The sequence below is a fragment of the Pelobates fuscus genome, chromosome 12 (genome assembly GCF_036172605.1).
Source record: "Pelobates fuscus isolate aPelFus1 chromosome 12, aPelFus1.pri, whole genome shotgun sequence".
NCBI lineage: Eukaryota > Metazoa > Chordata > Amphibia > Anura > Pelobatidae > Pelobates > Pelobates fuscus.
Window position 1 is genome coordinate 8610065 of NC_086328.1, and position 21786 is coordinate 8631850.

At 40.9% G+C, this 21786-nt stretch overlaps 1 protein-coding gene across 2 annotated transcripts in view; it reads left to right on the forward strand.

The window, feature by feature from the left end:
• The window catches only part of CDH13 (cadherin 13), a 535505-nt gene that overhangs the window by 484456 nt on the left and 29263 nt on the right, over nt 1-21786 (forward strand). For both annotated transcript variants that reach the window (XM_063437863.1, XM_063437864.1), the window contains exon 11: nt 19526-19668. In XM_063437863.1, the coding sequence (XP_063293933.1) occupies nt 19526-19668 (143 nt within the window). The remainder of the gene's footprint in view (nt 1-19525; nt 19669-21786) is intronic.

Here is a 21786-nt window from a genome sequence, read left to right on the forward strand (position 1 = left end):
AGTCCAAAACATCTGGAGAGCCGAAGGTTGCCTATCCCTGCCCTAGACTAATTTCCATTGCCATAGCGTGTGAATGGATTAATGCCGGTCACTCTAGCAAAGCACGACAGATGCTTGTAGTTTCACACACTGGGGATTATCATTGCGGAGCATGCACTGTAGTTGCTGTGAAGGCAAGCAAAATATCTTCTGTAGGAAACCTCTCATGCTCTTTGACTGTCCTTTAATCTTACTGTCAGCATAGTAGTTTATAAAAGGAATTGACTGACAGGTGGGGAGAGATGTTTTTTTTATTTGTTTTGTTTTTTTTAATTCAAAAATATATTTTTAGATCTATCTAAATCATCTGCTATATACATATAGAAAGGAAATGAGAAGTAGCACGCCCATTATACAGTATGTCTGTTGTACAAGACCAGTATATGCTGGTATTTTGTAGATTTATAAAAAATTTATAAATACTTTTCAAATATATAGATTAGATGATTTTACATTATGATGGTCACTTGTTGCTTTGTGCACTTGGCATAGAGTTCGGGATTATTCTAACTTTTAGTGACCGAATAATCTAAATTTTATTAACCCCTTAACGCCGTTAAGGCGTTCTATGCCGTCGCGGCTTTAAAAGGGCTTTAAAGCCGTTGCGGCGGCATAGAACGCCGTAACGGCTGAAGCCCCCAGGAGGTAAGCTATACTTACCTCCGCCGCGATCCTCTTCTGGCGGGCTGCCTGAGAGCCCAGGCAGCCCCCCTCCGGCAAATGAGGCCCCCGGGGGCCATGTGATCGCTCTCAAAGAGCGATCACATGGCCCCCTATAGCTGGCTATGGATCTGCCAGCAGGGGGGGGGGGGGTGTCTAAAATATTAGACAGTCCCCCTGCTGGTGGGAAAGTATTACAAAAAATTAAATACACATGTTAAAATAAAATAAAAGTATTTATATATATATAATATATGTAAATATATTATATATATATAATATATATACATATTATATATATGTAACGTCATACGTAATGTATTTTAATATTAATATTAGTATATATATTAGTATTAAAATACACTTAGAATGACGTTACATATATATAATATGTATATATATTATATATATAATAGATCTACATATATAGTATATATATACGTATAATTACAATAATAAATAAAATAAATAAATAAAATATTGAAACTTTCACATACTATTCATATGTAATTTCATTCTAACTGTATTTTGTTATTAATATATATATATTGGAAACAGAATACACTTAGAATGACATTCTATATATATCTATCTATATATATATAAAATACAAATAACCGCACATATATATATATAGATAAATACATATAATTACATAAAAGATTACATTAGTATACACGTAGAATTTAAATACCTATAAATGCATATATATTAAAATTCTACGTGTATATTTAAGTAATTTTTTAACATAATTATGTCATTTGATTAATTAAAATTTGATTGACATGCCTGACAACACACGGAGAAAGTGCAGAGAATTTAATTTGCAAGCACTATATTTGACCCTGTAACTTTCCAAAACACCATAAAACCTGTTAATGGTGGGGTACTGTTGTACTCATGAGACATCGCTGATTACAAATATGTGCATTTTGTTGCAGTAAAACCTAACAGTATTATGACATTCACAGCTAAAATGTGAGGCGGAACTACAAATTAAAATTAAAAAAATTAAAATTTCTCACAGTTTTTTTAAATTTTATTCATAATAAATTGTTTCATATATAAATATTTTATATGAAATGAAAGCCCTGTTTCTCCTGAGCAAAATTATATATAATAAGTGTGGGTGCATTTAATATGAAAGAGGTGAATTACGGTTGAACAGACATATAGCGCAAATTCCAGTTTTTGTTTACGTTTTGTTTTGATCAGAACGTGCACTATTGACTCCGTCCTGAAGGGGTTAAAAACAGGAGGCAAATATTTGCTTATCTTTCTTTACTGTAACTCCCAGCAGCAAAGAAACAGTTAACAATCAGTGTAAAAAAGTTTAACCAATCAGCATGCATCACAGTAATATAAGCTGTCATCAGGCTCCTCCAAATTCCTCTTTCTTGATGTAGCCGAACAGTCGTAGAGTCAACCATGTAAACGTAGAACCATTAGAACGATGAGTAGGTAATGGTGAAACAGTGCTCAACCCGCAGGGAAGACTTGGGCGATCTTCACACTAGGAGGAAAGAAAACATTGTGAAAGTATGGTCTCTTGGGCAAGAGAAAATCAAATTAAATTCCATGAAACTAACGTCCAATTTAAGTGCAAGCTTTAACATATAATAACTAACTGTATGGTGTCTTGGGTAAGTGAGAACCAAATTAAAAATGCAATGAAACTAACGTTCAATTTGAATGCAAACTTTAACATAATAATTAACTGATGAGTATAGGCCAGAAAAGAAGACAAGTCGAAAGGATGCTAGCCACCTAGTTAGAGATGGAGTCGCTAAGAGATACTTACCTAATAGGGTGGGTAAAGGTATTTCTGGGTTGGAAAATATTCGCCTCCTGTCTTTAATAAAATTTAGATTATTCGGTCACTAAAAGTTAGAATAATCCCGAATTTTATGGCAAGACAGGAGGCTTCATATTTGCTATTTTAACGCGTAGATAGCATGGACAAAGAAACGTGTGGAGAATGAATTTAAAAAAAGGTACGGAAAGTGGATTCTCTTGACCAATCGGCGGAGGACAAAATCTCCGCCAGGAAACCTCCAGCCATGAACACAGAGGAGGCGGCCGCGCCTCTAACCGAGTGAGCCCCGAAAAACGCATTAATGCCAGCCAGAGCTAGTAGCCATTTAATTCACCAAGCAATAGTAGGGCTCGAGACTGGTTTCTGTGGTCGCACATAAGACACAAGGAGGGGCCCAGTAGGTGGTCCAATTGGTCTTGGTGCGTCTAGTGATGTGAAGGTGCACCCCTTCCGGTGTCAAATCAAGGGCATGAAAGTCGAAAGCCCTGATGTTGGAGACTCTTCGGAAGGAGACCAAGCAAAGGAGGAGAGCTAATTTGGCTGATATTTATTGGTACATCCAAAAAATGCAATACATTCATACAATACAAACACACGGACTGCTGAATACAGTCACAGACTGCTGAATACCTCGTTGTCTGGCCAAGCTTCTAAGAACGTGAGCATGAGAGCCACGTCCCAGAATTGATTATATTTGGGAGCCGGAGGTCTAGCGATGCGGATGTCCCGCAAGAGTCTACACATAGAAGGGTGTTTGTCTACTGAAGAACTTCGCGCTGCAGAAATAGCAGATCGAAACACGTTAATAGTCCGGCAGAATTTACCCTGATCGAACATAGACGACAGGAAATTGATAATATTAATTATAGATGTTGAAAAGGGATCAAAGTTCCTTTCCAAACACTAGCAAACTCCAATGACGCCATGCGGAGATGTAAGAGCGTTTGGTTCCTGGGGCCCATGAATCCCAAAGGAGTCCCTGAGCTGGAGCCGAAAGGCCTCAGACATTCCAAGATCCCCTGAAATGGTCCAAGCCACTAGTCGGAGATGATCCTGGATTGCCAACAGGTGAAAGTTGCCTGCCGGGTCCCTGAGGTCGCAGGAGGTGGGTAGAAGCAGGGGAAAATCCACTGATATTTCCAGGAGGTAAGGGTACCATGGTTGGGCGCACCATAGTGGGGTTACCAGAGTTATCTTGACACCTTGAGTTTTGAGGTACTGTAGTGTGTATCGGATCATGGAGAATGGAGGGAACACATATCCTCTGGACATCGGCCATGTCTGTAAGAAGGCATTGACTGCAAGGCACGCTGGGTCTGGCAACCAGCTGAAAAAAGCGTCCGTCTGACAGTTGAGGCGAGACGCAAATGGGTCCAGGTTGAATGGTCCCCGCCAGATCTGGAGACGGTGAAATATTTGTGGATCCAGTTGCCAATCGCTGGAATCTCTCCAATGTCGGGAGAACCAGTCTGCGATAAGGTTGTCTGATTTGGAACCTCCTAGATGATTCACGTAGCGAACCGCTGAGACATTGTCCATCTTCAGCAACATGGAACAATTGTAAACATCCTTGGCAAAACTTCGGATTGCGAAGGAGCCCGCAATTAGTTCGAGGCAATTGATATGAAGTGCTCGTTCCGAATGGGAGAGCCCTCCTGTAGAGCTTTCCGAGCAAGTTGCGCACCATCCGAGCAGGCTTGCATCCGATTCCAGGATGAAATCGGGTTGAGATCCGAAGATGGCTCTCCCATTCCAAGCGTCCATGTGGTGTAGCCACCAATGGAGTTCTAGCTGGACTTCGTCTGTGAGTGTGATCTGCTGATCGTAGGATGTCGACTGATGTAAATATTGCATCTTGAGGCGTTGCAATGCTCGGTAGTGCAATGGGGCAGGGGATATTGACTGTAATGAAGCGGAGAGCAAGCCGATGATGCGAGTTTGATCTCGCAGGCAGAGGTATGGTGATATCAGCAACCTCCCAATGTCCTTTTTTATAAATTTAATTTTGGTTGCCGGAAGTTGTAGGACTGCCTGAACAGAATCTATCTGGAATCCCAGGAATTGTACCGTCTGAGACGGAGTGAGAGATGACTTCTGGCGATTGATCGCAGAGGTCATGACTGTCTGAAGGTGAAGAGTCTCTTGGTCCTGCGCCATTAGGAGAAAATCGTCCAGATAAATGATGGACCGAATTCCATGGGAACGCAGTAATGCCATTACTGGTTTCATGAGTTTGGTAAAGCACCAGGGTGCGGAAGATAGGCTGAAGGGGAGGCAGGTGAATTGCCATAGTTCCTGTTCCCAACGAAACTGAAGGAGGCAGCGGTGGGCTGGTGTTACCGGCACCGTGAGGTATGCATCCTTTAGATCGAAGTGGGAGAACTAATCTCCCTCGCAGAGTAGGTCTCTCAATAAATGGATAGCCTGTCAAGGCGGCTCTGTCAGTCGCTCGGCCTCTATAGCGACCACCTTGCGGATGGAGGATTGCGCTTTAGTTAGCGTAGTAAATACAGAGATGTGTTTACTTAGTTCTTTTATGAACTTGTCTCCGAATAACATGCCTTGAGCCTCTGGACCAAGCTCTTTAATGCCCAATTCGGCAAGCTTGGCATCAATTTTATAAAGGATGGCCTTTCGCCATTCTGTCGAGATCGCCACGTTGGCATTGCCTAAAAGGCATAAAGCCCTTTGTGCCCACTCTCGCACCATATGTGCGTCAAAAGAGCCACCTGATAGAGCCTCATCTGCTATAATGAAAATTTGTATAAGCGGGCCCGCCACATCCATCAGTTTATCTTGAGTGGCTTTCAGACCCTGTTATAGACCCTTACGGGGGTCTTTCCCTGACTTGGTCAGAAAGGTAACAAGGAAGGGGTCGAATTCAGGTGTAATGGCCACCTTGTCAGGGATGATGGGACGTGGGCATTCTGCCTTCAATTTGGCTCTCACCTCTTTTTCTAAAGGCTGACGGAGCCACATTCTACAGTATTTGGCAATGTGGTCCGAGGGTGTCCATTTGGCAGATCTAGGGTCAAATAAAGGGCGGCCAGAGGTGTCAAATAAGGTGTCATTTTTTTAAATTAGAGGTCAGATACCAAGTGGAATTCCTATTGATTTGGTATGAGGGAGGACTCATTAGGGAGTCAGAAGGGTAAAGGTCTCGGGATATCTTAGGAGGTGGAGCATCATTATACGAATGTTCTGCATAGTATTCATCTACCACCTGAAGATTATAATTAGAAGTTGAACCCTCAAGTGGGTCAAAATCATGTTGGGAGACAACTGCCCTGGGTTTAGAAAGGGAAACTATCGGGTGTTTGGCAGGCGCCTTGCCTTTACCGGCGGTAGCGCTATCGCCCTTCCAAGGGCGCTTGCGAGGAACTTCGTCCCGGTCTGAACCATGAGACTCCTCAGAGTCTGACAGCTGGGTAATAGTCGCCGTAGGGGCTGGAACTGTCTGCTCGCGGAAAGCCGCTAAAGCTTTGGGTATAGAGTCGGCAATTGCATTGTATAGCCATGCTTTAAGTTTGGCAGAGACTGCTGGATCTGGTAAATCCAACATAATGTCAAAAACAGTGGGGTCACCACTAAAATGTATATTTATTTATTTTGTATTATTTTTATTTTTTTTATTTTTTTTGTTGTTTGTTTTTTTAAATATGCAGACAACTATTTACAAAGAGGCGGTGGACTTTAAACAGGATTTGTACAATACATAAAGAATTAACCTGTTAGACAAGTGGGGTTCATCCAGAGAAAAAAAGGACAATATAACGTCCAACATTAATAACAGGTATGTACCTGTGTAATCATATAGGGGGGTTACCCTGTATAGAGGCAAAAGGGGGTCACCCTTAAATAGAGGCTAGAGGGGGTCACCCTCAGAGAATATAGGCTAGAGGGGGTCACCCTCAAAGTAATGCAAGGGTTTAAGGCACTTAGTTTTTGTGTTTTGGGAATCTGTAACAGAAAAATTAATATTTTGAGTTGTGGGTTTGTATACCTTTAAATAAATAAATAACGGTCTGGGGCTTTAAGAAGAAAAACATTTACTTACCTAACGGCTGGATCGCAACCACAGATCAGGAGCTTGAGGCAAACGAAACTGCCGCACAGAGACCGTCCACAAGATGGCACCCGGGCAAAAATCCCAGGAAAAAGCAAGAGAGATGGCCGCGGCACAGAGGAGAGGGCGGGACGCGTCACCATGGAGACGCTGAGGAGAAGGCAGGCGAGCACAGCAAACTGAGTGGCTGAACTGACCGGCAAATGCCGGGAGCTGCGGCGAAACTGTCAGTGATCTGATTAAACTGACAGAACACAATATAAGAAGGCTGTTATATTTAGGAAGTAATATAAAGCTGTGGGCTGACTGGAATGTCAGCCCACTAAGTGTACTAAAACGATAAAACACTTCACATTTTTGGTAAATATCAAATAAATAATAATAAATTAAATGATTATTGACAGCTAAAAGAGCAAGATTATTAAAAAGATAATATTCAGTTTAAAAGAGCTATTAAGAGGGATATAATTAGAATAGACTCACCTGGGAGGCTAAGCAGCAAAGAAAGAGGAGGTGGGAGGAGCCTGATGACAGCTTATATTACTGTGATGCATTCTGATTGGTTAACCTTTTTTACACTGATTGTTAACTGTTTCTTTGCTGCTGGGAGTTACAGTAAAGAAAGATAAGCAAATATGAAGCCTCATGTCTTGCCATAAATTTAAAGATATGGCACTTGTTGCTTGCTGAGCATTGTGTAGTAAAACTAAATTAACACAAAAAAACAACTAACTTTCCCACTTATCTAGCATTGGTCTTCATCACTGTGTAATGTCTCATTTTTTGTAAATTCCCCTCCCCCCTTTCATAATATTGTAAAGAGCTGAAGAATTAATTGGCGCTATTTAAATACTATTAATAATAATACTAAGGTGTTTGCAAACATTACTAAGCCAGTTCTCCATTTACTCTGAAGAGTAGCATTTAATATCACACCCACCTTCTGCTTTTTATTGAAGTCTCCAAGACTCACGATTAAAGTAAAGTCTGGAGTGATGCCAAGGAATGGGTTTACCAGAACAGATATCTATATTTACTCTATAAAGTATCATGTCCTTGTGTTTTCGTACAGTCTGTGTATGCAGAATGTAGATTTGAAAACCACCAGCACAGAGTCTTTAGAGATATCCACAGGCAGCGTGTACGTCTGTATAGATATTCTAAATAGGTTTGTTTTGGGGTCTCTGGTAATGTATACACCTTCCCCCATGTTAGAGCTAAAGGATGAATAAACAACATTTTGGAGTATTACAGAACAGTAATCTGTTTTGCCCTCATTTTATGGTCTAGCTCTAATAAATGTTATTTATGAACAATGATGGTGAAGGTGTTAATCGTTCACATTCTTTAAATGTCACATCCATTTTGTGTATAGTGTGTTAACTAAAGCTTGCTGTCAGTGTATATGTAAAGACAAATGGACTTTATAATCATGGTACTGTTACTATGGTTTTGAACTAAATCATATTATTGTAAAGCAGTCTGATTTTCTTCTACAGAAATAGATGGTTGTTGGTTCTTTAAGTTTCCGGGGTTACTGTGGGGGCGTGCTGTTAAGGTTTCACACTGTGTTTAATTAAGCAAGTCCTGGGGATATACATTTAGAAGTTTGTTTGTGTTTTTCTTTGAAGAGATCCCCTGCAAATTAGAATTCACAAACACGCATCTCAAATTAACTAGAATTGGTTTAACAATATGGGAATATTTTATATAATATTGTCTTTATTAAAAACAGGATAACATCAGCCTTAAATACTGTATCCTCAATCCCAATATCTACAGCGCATTGTCAACCTCTTAGCTATCTTACTGTAGCTTGCTCCATGGAGAGATGGAAGTTTCTGCATGAAACTTACATTAGCCCTACCATACAGGGCTGGCTTACTGGCTTTGAGCATGCTGATCTCTCTTAGCCAAGTGTGTGTATGTCACTGTGTGTATCTGAGTGTGTGTGTGTGTATTTGTGAGTCAAGGTGTGTGTATCTGTGTGCCAGTGTGTGTGTATCACGTGTTATATTCAGTGGAGATAACAGATTGTTATCCACTGCCACCCAAGGGATCATTATCCCTTCTATTTGCTGGCTATAAAGAGGTCAGCAGACAGGATAGATTACCAATGTTCATCAGTCGGTGATAGAAATTTGACCACGGATTGAATAGAGATATAGCCAGTGAATGTTCCAGGCCATGTTCTTTAAAAGAACTCTTCTTAATTGGGCCAGAAGCTCTTTTCAGTATCTACTGTGGACAGCTTGTGAAATACACAAGGGATCTCTTATTGAGCAAGAACGGAAAAGTAAACCGGCAGAGAATTGTGAATAATTAATTTGGACCAGCAGAACTATAAGTTTGTGCGTCTTTGGACCATTAGCGCATCTCCATTTATTTTACACACCGTCCATACCATCACAGATATTTCAGCATGATCTTACAATTTTGGAATCCTTACACAGGCACCTTTGTTAGTAAAACGTCTGATTACAGCAATGGCTTGCCTGAAGGTCGAGGCAGGATTTAAACTTCATTAACTCAGCTGCTGAGGCAGATTTTCCTTTGAAGCATTCTTCAACCTCTGAGTTTTGTATAGCTTCAGCCGATTCAATTTCATTTATATCCGTTTAACAGGCCATGGAGAAAATGAACGAGCAGGATGTGGAAAGCTTGGCTGGAGAGAAAATGCTGGTGATTATTATTCCTGCCCCAGTCTAGATATTCATAATCTACACCCACACTAGTTACATTTTACTGGTGTTATTACTATCATTGTTACATGGAAAATGCACCTAAACTAAGCTTTGCATTAATTAAAAGTGGACACAAAACATTGATACATCATAATCTTAAACAAAAAAGGAAAGGACACAAATAATGACAACACCTAAAGTCTTTTAGACTCAATGTATCTCCTGGAAATACATGCAGTGCTGTGGATAGTCACTATACAAAAATAGAATACCAAATAGCTATAGCCAGGTAGATATATATCGCAGGATCTGGTGACCAAATAATAGATAATAAATTGTTATAGAACGAAGGTATATAACAGGTCTAAGTATCATGTGCAGGTGCAGTTCAAAATTATACACTTATCAAAATAATAAAGGGAACACAAAAATAACACATCCTAGATCTGAATGGATTAAATATTCTTCTGAAATACTTTGTTCTTTACATAGTTGAATGTGCTGACAACAAAATCACACAAAAATTAAAAGATGGAAATCAAATGTTTCAACCCATGGAGGTCTGGATTTGGAGTCACACTCAAAATTAAAGTGGAAAAAAACACTACAGGCTGATCCAACTTTGATGTAATGTCCTTAAAACAGGTCAAAATGAGGCTCAGTAGTGTGTGTGGCCTCCACGTGCCTGTATGACCTCCCTACAACACCTGTGCATGCTCCTGATGAGGTGGTGGATGGTCTCCTGAGGGATCTCCTCCCAGACCTGGACTAAAGCATCTGCCAACTCCTGGACAGTCTGTGGTGCAACGTGACGTTGATGGATGGAGCGAGACATGATGTCCCAGATGTGCTCAATTGGATTCAGGTCTGGGGAATGGGCGGGCCAGTCCAAAGCATCAATGCCTTTGTCTTGCAGGAACTGCTGACACACTCCAGCCACATGAGGTCTAGCATTGTCTTGCATTTGGAGGAACCCAGGGCCAACTGCACCAGCATATGGTCTCAAAAGGGGTCTGAGGATCTCATCTTGGTACATAATGGCAGTCAGGCTACCTCTGGCAAGCACATGGAGGGCTGTGCGGCCCCCCAAAGAAATGCCACCCCACACCATTACTGACCCACTGCCAAACCGGTCATGCTGGAGGATGTTGCAGGCAGCAGAACATTCTCCATGGCATCTTCAGACTCTGTCACATGTGCTCAGTGTGAACCTGCTTTCATCTGTGAAGAGCACAGGGCGCCAATGGCGAATTTGCCAATCTTGGTGTTCTCTGGCAAATGCCAAACATCCTGCACGGTGTTGGGCTGTAAGCACAACCCCCACATGTGGATGTCGGGCCCTCATTGAGTCTGTTTCTGACCGTTTGAGCAGACACATGCACATTTGTGGCCTGCTGGAGATCATTTTGCAGGGCTCTGGCACTGCTCCTCCATGCACAAAGGCGGAGGTAGCGGTCCTGCTGCTGGGTTGTTGCCCTCCTACGGCCTCCTCCACGTCTCCTGATGTACTGGCCTGTCTCCTGGTAGCGCCTCCATGCTCTGGACACTACGCTGTCAGACACAGCAAACCTTGCCACAGCTCGCATTGATGTGCCATCCTGGATGAGCTGCACTACCTGAGCCACTTTGTGGGTTGTAGACTCCGTCTCATTCTACCACTAGAGTGAAAGCACCGCCAGCATTCAAAAGTGACCAAAACATCAGCCAGGAAGCATAGGAACTGAGAAGTGGTCTGTGGTCACCACCTGCAGAACCACTCCTTTATTGGGGGTGTCTTGCTAATTGCCTATAATTTCCACCTGTTGTCTATCCCATTTGCACAACAGCATGTGAAATTGATTGTCACTCAGTGTTGCTTCCTAAGTGGACAGTTTGATTTCACAGAAGTGTGATTGACTTGGAGTTACATTGTGTTGTGTTGTTTAAGTGTTCCCTTTATTTTTTTGAGCAGTGTATATAAATGAGCTTTATTAAACCTGGCTCTGAGTAAAAAAGAACCATCACTTGTTCATCTAATTCCTGTTATATACTGAGAAAATTCTCCTCATAAGGTATATCCAGTATCACTATTAGTATATATATATGGGGTAAAGCCCCTAGAGACTCCTGGAGTCTCATCTGTTCCCTTGGATATAGCGACCCTGGTGGTGTCCACTATCTTATAGCTGCTTGCTCACATTATAATCTTAAAGAATATTTATATAGAAATAATATATTTTACGATATGATTAACAGTGCACTAATCTCTCTAGTCCTTGGAAAAGCCTTCTCTATCTACTGTAATACAAGTAAGGAATATCAATTCAGATTTATATTTCTCAAGTATACCTGCTCCAGACCCTCGTTGGGACTGGAGTTTTGTCTTCCCTGATTACTCTGCTTGTGTCCTGTGACCAGGGCTGCCTTCAGAAATCTTGGGGCTTCTTATAAAACTGGTCAATACTTAACCTTGCAGGCAGGGGCTGGCCCGTACGAATGAAGTGATTTATAGAAGATTAGACTGTATAGCACAGTGTGCAGGAGCATTTTAGAGTGCGCTCACAACCCTTCAAACATTGAAAAGCTTGAAGCTCCAATAGACTCTTCTCAGCAGGGCCGGACTTGGAACATAATTCGGTCCGGGCATTTTTTTTTTATTCCAGCGGCCCACTGAGAAGAGTGTGTGGTCAGAGAGGAGGGGGGTTGCCATCATTAATAATAAGCACACCCCTTCCCAAAGTGAGCATGTTGGGTCAATGCTTTTCCAGGGCAGCCCATGTGCAGACTCCTGCTAAAGAGCTCTCACATTAAACAAAAAGGCTATGTATTTGCTCTGCGCAGTGCAAGCTAATTTATTAACATGCTGATGTGATGCCACTCTTGCAGGGTTTGAATAGTAGGTGGGCTCTGTTAGATTGTGTAAGGAATAATGATCAGAATTCAGATGGAGCAAATTATTATGGAGTTTATTGGCCCTGAAGAAACAGTGAAAAGACATACAGAGATTTCTACAATTTGCAGTGATTACTCTAGACTTGTTTTCAGATAACAGATCCACTTTCAGTAAGTCTCTATGGAAGCTCATTGCAAAGTGTGCTGCACCTGTTGCTGAACACATCAGGATGTATACATTCCCAAACAATAACGTCTGACTTTCTAACCATGGAATGGGGTGGTGGTGTCCCTTGCATGGGGACCTGCATATAAGGCCAGTTGTGGCTGCCATTAAATGAGATTTGTTTTACCCTTCATGAAGTCTAGGCTCATGTTTGGGGGATTGGATAGCTATATTCACACTCTGGGGACTGCTATAATTACTATTCTCCCTTAGATCACAATGATTGCTCTTGTAAGAGCAGCCTGCTTTGCTCTCTGGATTAGGAGAGGTCTACCCACTGGAAGCTGGATCCTTGTCTTGGGTCCAGGGTGGATGGAAGATGGCGAGAACCCAACCAACCTGCGGCAGTTTGTGGGGTCTACGGTGGTTATGATGTCCGGAGCGGTGCTTATGGTACTCAAGGATTACTAGGAATCAGCGATTGACGGAGGTACCAGGGCAGGGTGCCAGGCGGTCTGTCACATGCACTTAATCTTTTTCGTGGAATTAAGAGCAAAGGCAATGTTCTCTGACTGCTTTTTTTTTTTTTATCTGTAAAAGACCGCCCTAAATATCAGCACAACCTGGAGTTGCTCCTTGTGTTAGCCCTGGGTAGTGTCTGATAACATTAGAATGTTAATTTGTATAATTAATCTTATGAGAAAGATAAAACTCACTTTCCTGGTCTTATTTAATTTCCAAATGTCTCTATTATAACAAATTCCAGCCCATCCAGCAACGAAGAAGAAACTCCTGGGAATGTTCTAACTTGCATGTGGCTAAACGATAGCTCAATGAATAATGAACGTCGATTGCAGCAACTCACCATCGTTTTTGTGATTCTAATAACCATAAAATATTCCATTAATCACAAGAAATGAAAGCCCAGTAAAAATAATTGTTCTGCTGCACGACACCCTATACACCCCTGCCTGCTACATAAGAAATCCATATAAACACACCCGATACCACAAACTGGCCACACACACACTCCATCACAGTCACTCCAACCATGAATAACCAAAGCAGAATTCCCCAATGGTGACAGCAGGTACAGGGGAAGGTGAGTTATACGAGCCGCTGCTATGATTTTCCAGCCATTCCTCTTCAGCTCCTACCAGGAGTTAGTGCTGTCCTATTGCACATGCGTGAGAGTACGACACTGAGATCTGTGGAGGATCTTGCAAGACCATGGGGGCCATTATAAATAATGCCTTTCCACTAGTGATAGCTGGGGGAAATAAAGCATGGAACAGATAGCTCACATTTGTCACGTTTTGTCAAGCAAGGGGATAAATACTAAGACAAAGCAGTCTAAACTTTGTGTCTGTAAATCTTAAGACTGTCAGAACAAGTTATTCTAATTGAATAAAAAAGCTATTATTAGGTTATTTGTCTTGGCTTTTTTCCCCATAAGTAACCAATACTCTGCCCCTCTAACAATATCTATGAGTTTTGGTACCCAGACCTCAGGTTTCCCACTAAGGCAACAGACAAGATGTAGTGGAAGATGAAGGCCCTATTGTAAACTAGAAAGTAAATGACAATCTTCACAACAAAGAAAATGAATCTTCTGTCATAGGAACAATGGCTGTCAAAGAACAACCTGCTTTTATGTTGTTGTTGTTTTTTTTAAGAAAAGATGAATACCTCTCATTTTTCTTCAGTGCCAAAACAAGATTTCAACAAGCAACTCAGCATTGTTCCATCGGCATGTTATCTCCGTTATTGAGGATGGAGTTTGAATGAATAATTGTCCATTGTTTTAAGATTCTTTGAAGGCAAGATAATTGTGAAGTAACAGGAAGGCTTTATATCTCTCTGTTTAACCGAGAAACTAAATAAAGAAGAATAATTATCTCACACACAGACATCAAGGACTAGGATGTAAAATATATAACAAACCTGGAGCATATATTGTGGGTTTAAAGGGATTTTATAAGAACCAAATCAACTCTAGCTTTATGAAGCAGTCTTGGGGTATAGATAGCGAGCCTGCAGTCTCAATGTGAGAATTCACTCATACTGAAACTCCAGCAAAGATATCTATAATGGGCTGCTGGGAAAACCCAGCACCAATCCTGTAGCAATGGGCAAGCAGGGAGGGAGTATCCCTTACTCTGGGGGTACACAGTAACAAGGTGGTATCTTTACTGCATAAAAGACCGTCATCTGGTCCTTGAGTGGTTAGGATTTCAGAAGCCACCAGAATTATCGTGGCTCCAGTGTCTTTGCCCATTCCCACAAGGCTGTGTGTTCTGTCCCTGATCAGAAATGAAAGTTCTACTTAAGCTGTATATATTTGCTGAAGGATTGTTTCCTAGTTAGGCACATTCAGTGTCCTTTTATACTCATTGCTCCATGTTTTCATGAATTTAATTGGATGAAATTTTCTCTGTTACCCCTCATCCCCCTTTTAATGTTACATTTCAGAACTACTCTGCATAAATAAATAAAAAACTAATTTGCTGTAGATTTTGTGTCAAATAACTTAATTGTTAATGCTCTGGCACCTGATCAGACCTCAGGTACAGCCCACAGGAGGGCAAACATAATCTCAACTTTCTGAGGTTAACGGAATGCCATAGAGTTAGAGGTAATAACATTCATATCCTATTATATACCTGAACTAGTGAAAGCTGAATGTATCTGTATCCGTTCATTGTGTGAATGACAGCTTTCTGTCGAGGATCCAGTCCCCAGCTTTCTGATTGCCACAGAAAGTATTCAATGCAGATAGTGTCTCATGGCTACTTTGTGCTACTATAGCATAGTTTTTTCATCATGCAACTGTGGCTGACTTGACTCTTTACTGATTACTTGCAGATTATATTCTTTAATTCTTCATGCTCATTCCTCATCCCTGGGTGACCAATTTCGCTGCCTTCTCCCAGCATTGATTAAAAACCTACTTAAAAAAAAAGAAAAAAACAGACCATGCAGTTGATCTGAACTAAATTCTTGCAAACTGCAGAAAATGACAAATGAAATTGGCAAATACCTGTCATTTCTGTAATAATTTGGCAGCAGTTTCCCCTATTTGCTGGTGCACGCAATATGTTCAATATGCTTTGCTGTCTTTTTCTCTTTTATTCCAAGTCTGTAGCTGAGCCTGATAGCTGTGCACTGGATGTGCTTGGCATCTGCTGTACACCGAATAGCTGGCTCTGGGTCTATCTGCACGCTCTTCTTTCTATCCTTCTGGATACAATGTAACCACATCCTTATGGAGGCTCTAAATTCACAGCAATTGTCCAACGACCCACTCAGCACCTCCAGGCAGGAGTTGACAACCTGTTTTAATTACATAGTTTGAAAGAGACTTGCGTCCATCAAGTTCAGCCTTTCTCACATTTGTTTTTTTTACATTTCACATTTGCTGTTGATCCAAAAGAAGACAAAAAACCCAGTCTGAAGCACTTCCAATTGTGCAAAAACTAGGAAACAATTCTTCCTTGATCCCAGAACGTCAGTCAGATATCTCATTGGATCAAAAAGCTATTACCCCACTAATTAAACATGATATCCCTGTATGTTATGTCTTTGTAATTGCTAATTGCTGTTTGAACATCTGTATGGACTCTGATAAAACCACCTTTTCTGGCAGATAATTCCACATCCTTATTGTTCTCACTGTAAAAAACCCTTTCCTTTGCCTTAGATTAAATCTCCTTTGTTCCAGTCTACATGTGTGTCCTCGTGTCATAGAAACATAGAATGTGACAAGAAACTTTGACCCATCTAGTCTGTGCAATGTTCTACATCCTTTCATTAGTCCCTGGACTTATCTTCTATCCAGGATAGCCTTATGCCTATCCCACGCATGCTTAAACTACCTCGCTGTGTTAACCTCTACCACTTCAGCTGGAAGGCTATTCCATGCATCCACTACCCTCTCAGTAAAGTAATACTTCCTGATATTATTTTTAAACCTTTGCCCTTCTAATTTAAGACTGTGTCCTCTTGTTGTGTTAGACAACACGTGTCTCATGTATAGTCTAAATAATACATTCTAGAGATAATGCTTCAGAAAAAAAAAAAGTAATTTACTGCAAAACTTTGCTTAAAGGACCACTATAGTCACCCAGACCGCTTCAGCTCAATGAAGTGGTCTGAGTGCCAGGTCCCCCAGGTTTTAACCCTTCACATGTAAACATAGAGTTTCAGAGAAACTACATTGCAGAGTTTACATTGCAGAGTTAATCCAGCTTCTAGTGGCTGTCTTCCTGACAGCCGCTAGAGGCGCTACCGCGGCGCTCAATTTGAAAATCGCATCCAGCGTGCAGAACGTCCACAGGAAAGCATTGAGAAATGCTTTCCTATGGGTGTTTTTAATGAGCGCGCGGCTCTTGTCGCGCATTCGGCTCCATTCAGGAGCTGACGTCGGAGGGCGAGGAGAGGTCACCAGCACTGGATAAAGGTAAGCAACTGAAGGAGTTTTCCCTTCAGCCCAGCGGGAGGGGGGCCCTGAGGATTATATAGTGTCAGGAAAAGGAGTTTGTTTATAGTGATCCTTTAATTACTCCAAATACAATATCTTTACAATCTGTTAGAACGGTTTATAAGATGTGTGATTTATTCATGCATAGATATGAATAAAATCCAAAATATCCACAGTGGTAACGGTGTATAAGCTCAAACACTCCCGTGGAGGATCCCCTTAAACCACACCTTCAAGTACACTAAAAACAATATACAATGGGGTCGAGCTATAGGAAATGCGATAAGTATAATAGATACATACGCATTTGGAAATAAATATTCTGAAAAAGAATGCAGAAACAAGAACCAATAGTGCAAATAAATATTGACAATGTAGATATAAAAGAGGTGATGATATGTAGCACTCACAAAAGTAGACCCAAAAGTATCACTTGGCTCTTGCCTTTGGATCTTAAGTGAGATCCAGCAGCCGCTTCTTATTCCTTACACAGGAACTGGTACCAGTAATATTCACATATATTATAGAGACCTGGAGGGAGGGGCATATCATTCCTCTGTGATGTCACTGAGCCAGGGAGTAAAGGTCAGGTTTGTTGTTAATCAGTAGATGAATAAGTGTATTTGAATTTGGTGCAGACACCAGAGGTTCCATTCCAAACACCTGTTATCTTTGGACAACAAGTAATGGAGCTTAGAAATTATACCATCATAGTTACCCAGCAATGTTTCCTCCCAAATATAGGGTCTATGTCACTGGGTCCATTGTGGTGGGAGGAAATTGCCTTCTGGTCTATATTGGTGTTGCGACTCCATTACTTGCTGTAAATCAGTCCTGACATTTCAAGCGTTTCCTGCAGACTTTCCCAATGCCTACGGTCCTTTTTGGATTGTAAGCAAAATTGAGATTTAATTATCTACATGTTTCTGGTATGTCTTTCTTTATGAGTCAGTGGCTTGGTTGCTAGTCCTGCTAATTACTCCAAATTCCCTGCTTTCAATAATAACACTGATATTGATATATATCTGTAAAAATCATCTTTAAAGGGACACTATAGTCACCAAAACAACTTTAGCGTATTGAAGCAGTTTGGGTGTATAGATTACCCCCCTGCAGTCTCACTGCTTAGTTCTCTGCCATTTAGGTGTTAAATCAGCCTTCATAGACACTTCCTGCAAAGAGTTGTCTAATGTTTACACTTCCTTTTTTGCAAATACTGTTTAATTTCAAATGTATTATCTCCTTCTCTGTCAATAGCTTGCTAGACCTTGCAGAAGCCTCCAGTATGTAATTAAAGTTCAATTTACAGAGCATGAGATACAAACTTTTAAAGTAAGTTATATCTGATTGAAAGTGAAGCTTTTTTTTTTTTTTTCCTGCAGTCAGGGGAGGTGTGGCTAGGGCTGCATAAACAGAACCAAAAAATAATTGAGCACCGAAACTTCAGAGGCATTATCTATACACCAAAATGGCTTTGTTAAGTCACCAGAACAACTGCAGCTTATTGAATTTGTTCTGGTGAGTAGAATAATTCCCTTCAGACTTTTCACAGTAAACAAGTTTTTTTCAGAGAAAATGCAGTGTTAACATTACAGCCTAGTAATAACTCCACTGGCCACTCCTCAGATGGCTAGTAGAGGTGATTCCTGGGGCAGTGCTGCACAGTGAGCAGCACTGCCATTCAGTGTCTCCACCCTCTGCATACAGACATGGAACTTTCCTCAAGAGATGCATTAATTCAAGGAGATGCTGATTGGCCAGGGCGGTGTTTGGCTTGTGTTGCTGTTGACTTCGATTGATTGGCAGATAGGCTGATGAGTTGTTTGAAAATTTTATATTGAGATAAATCACTGTTTTACTTGTTTAAAAACTGCCAGATCCCATTCCTACTTGCTATGCAATAAAGGGTCATTTTACTAACATCAGCTGTGATCCATCTGTGCTGTATTATTATTATAACGAACGTTACTAGGACTGCCAATAGATTTCATTATAAATGTATAAATCTACTTTTTAATGTGCAGCTGTAATGAAAAATCACATTTGTGGCGCACGCCTGCTCTGGGGTGCACACCTGACCTCAGGTTCTTGCCTACAGTTCCAACACTACTGTTCAGATTAATTTTCTGTGATTCTGTTTAGTGAACTTGCTTATAAAGTTCAGCTAATTAAATAAGCATTTTGTAACAGCCACAGTGCTAATGAATGTCTGTCACTATCAAAGAGCGAGCACTTATCTCCATAGTAGGTGTCAATGGAAACACTGAGGTTAAGAGATCAATCATTTTGCATTCTAGTTCATGAACAAATACTCTGCGTATCAAGTGTAAATACCAAGTAAACACTTGTTTAAAATTGCTCATTGCAGCTCATGTGATGTGAATGGCTATTCAGAATATTATGTAATTGAGTTTTCCATTGGCCAATATTAAACTGTAATGTATCTATCTGATTTTGAGAGTAGAATCAGGATACAAGAGCTGAGGATACAGCAAAACACCTGAGTAATCACCATGGAAACCAGTGGAGTGTGTCTGCCATGTTCCATGAAAAAGAAAAGAAAAATTGGATTAATACAACAAAATCTAGTTACACTTGAAAAATGTGTAGTCCTCCATTAACGTGACATGCTAACTTCCTATGTGTGTTTACAGGGTCATGGTATTCTCATATCCAAGCTGTCATATTGTAATACATACAGTGGGACTGTGTGTCTGAATGGCTCTGTTCTGCTCCCACACAGGTATTCCATCCTGAAGGATGAGGCAGGCTGGCTCTATATTAATCCACTGAATGGCACAATCAATACTACGTCCCCACTAGATCGGGAATCCATACTTGTCCAGAACAACACATACACAGCACTGATCCTGGCAATAGATAATGGTGAGTATTATATGTCATTGTATGTAAGATTTCTGCTTTATCGGGCAAGTTAATGTAAAATCACAATCTGTGCCATGTAAAAACAGGCCGCTCACCTATGCTGTGAGGGGACAGGACCAACAGAGGGATCAGCTATTAATCTAATTAATATCACTGTTACCTGGGGCAAGGACCCCAGACCCCCCACCGTGTTTGAAACCACTATTAGCCAGCCTGGGACTTACTGAATGCAGCCTGGGACCATATTGAAAAAAGGATATAATTTATTTGTGTTAAATTGAGTTAGTTTGCTCGCACAATCTATAGGTAACATGTAAAGATCTGCTTTTTGCCTCATGGTTCTCCAAGTATGTGCACTCATGCTAATTCACTAAATGTTGGCTAATTTTAAAAAATTAGTTTTCTTTCTTTAGAAATTAGCTTTCATACTCTGCTTGGTAATGCCTGGAAAGTCTGTATATTAGTTGACTCTTGCAGTGCCGTTTGTGCATGTATACAGCTTGGCTGAAAGACATTTTGAGCATGAGTGTGTAGAGAATTCACCCCGGTGAGGCGGCGAATCCCTCAAAACACAGACGTGCAGCAAAGTTATTAGTTATTCAAAGGGTTTCTCCAAGCATCATAAGCACTATAGCTCAACGTAGTGGTTATGATGCAGTAATGGGGCCAACCATCACCAGCTCTCAGTTAAGGAAGAGCAGGAACGCTATTAAAGTTGTCTACACACAGCTACAATGTGTATACAAGAATGACACTACTAGCAACGTGCACACGTCACTGTCTATTCACACCGCTTACACTTCCCAGGCAGGGCCAACCAGATAAACAGAAACACCCTCTACCTCCCACCCATCTTTTAACTCCCATGAACTGGGATCATGCTAAGCAATGCAAGATATCAATTATCATTATAGTGTTTATTGAATGAGCAGGGAAATGTGATCTGTCGAGGCATGTTCACGTTAAAAGGACACTATAACTGTTCATCTCATTGAAGTAGTTATAGTGTCCGTAGTCCCCAGTGTCATCCTTCCATTCAGCGTTAAACTGTTTTTAATGTTTAACACTTAATAAGAGTCCCCAGCAGCCCTTCCCTGGGTGCTGTTTGGGCTAATGCAGAAGCAGCAGCCTGAGCGTCATTGGGCAGCTCTGATTGGCTGAGAGTGTCAGACTATTACAGTGTCCATTGCTGGTATGAATTGGTATGACGAGACGGATGAGTGTAACCTCTATATTAGCCAAATCACCAATAAGGGCCAGGCTGTGGGTGGTCAGGGACCCTTATTTAGTAATCCATTGGATAATCCATCCCAGTTATTTCTATCTAGTATGTAGTGTTTGTGATCTTGTATAACAAGTATATCAATGAAACTGATAAATAACAATTTCTGGGTCTGTGGACAGAGTAGATTGCTGGCTAAATGCAGATTGATGCCACCCTCTGTTTCTACCTGTTTTGGCAAACCCTTGACAATTATTTTTAATAAAAACACAACCCATCCTTGCATTCATTCTCTCTGCCGCTGCAATCATTTAGAAACGTTCTCCTGATGCATCTCTTTTTGCTATTTTAATCACATAAATTACAGGCAAAATATTGCTTTAATATGTCATCACACAGCCTTGATTAAAAATTAAAGAGAGAAAATCAGTGCTTAATACGACAGTTGTGCTCTAGTGCTTATTACCGAATCGAAAAGCGATTACATATCTAAATTACTTCTACAACGCCATGATTACAATATTAGGGGGGACACAATATTTATCTGTGTGTGCATTTTAAATAACATTCACTATGCCTCACTATAATCCGGGGGCTGACGGGGTGTGCGCCTGCTGCTAGCACCGTAGCAAGTCAGTGTGGGAAAGTAAACAATAACATGTATATATCCTGATCTGCACGTAATGGAGGCACGCACATTCAGACCATTGTTCTTCTGTTCACGTCTCTATCAGTCGCCTAGTCTCTGAGCAATATACAGATACATTTACATGGCAATACAAGTAGGAAAATCTCAACAAATAATACTGAAGCTCTATAGCTGCTACTTTCTTCATTTTTCTTCTTTTTTTAATACTATCAGCTAGGGAAAGAGATAATGACACTATGCATCAGAC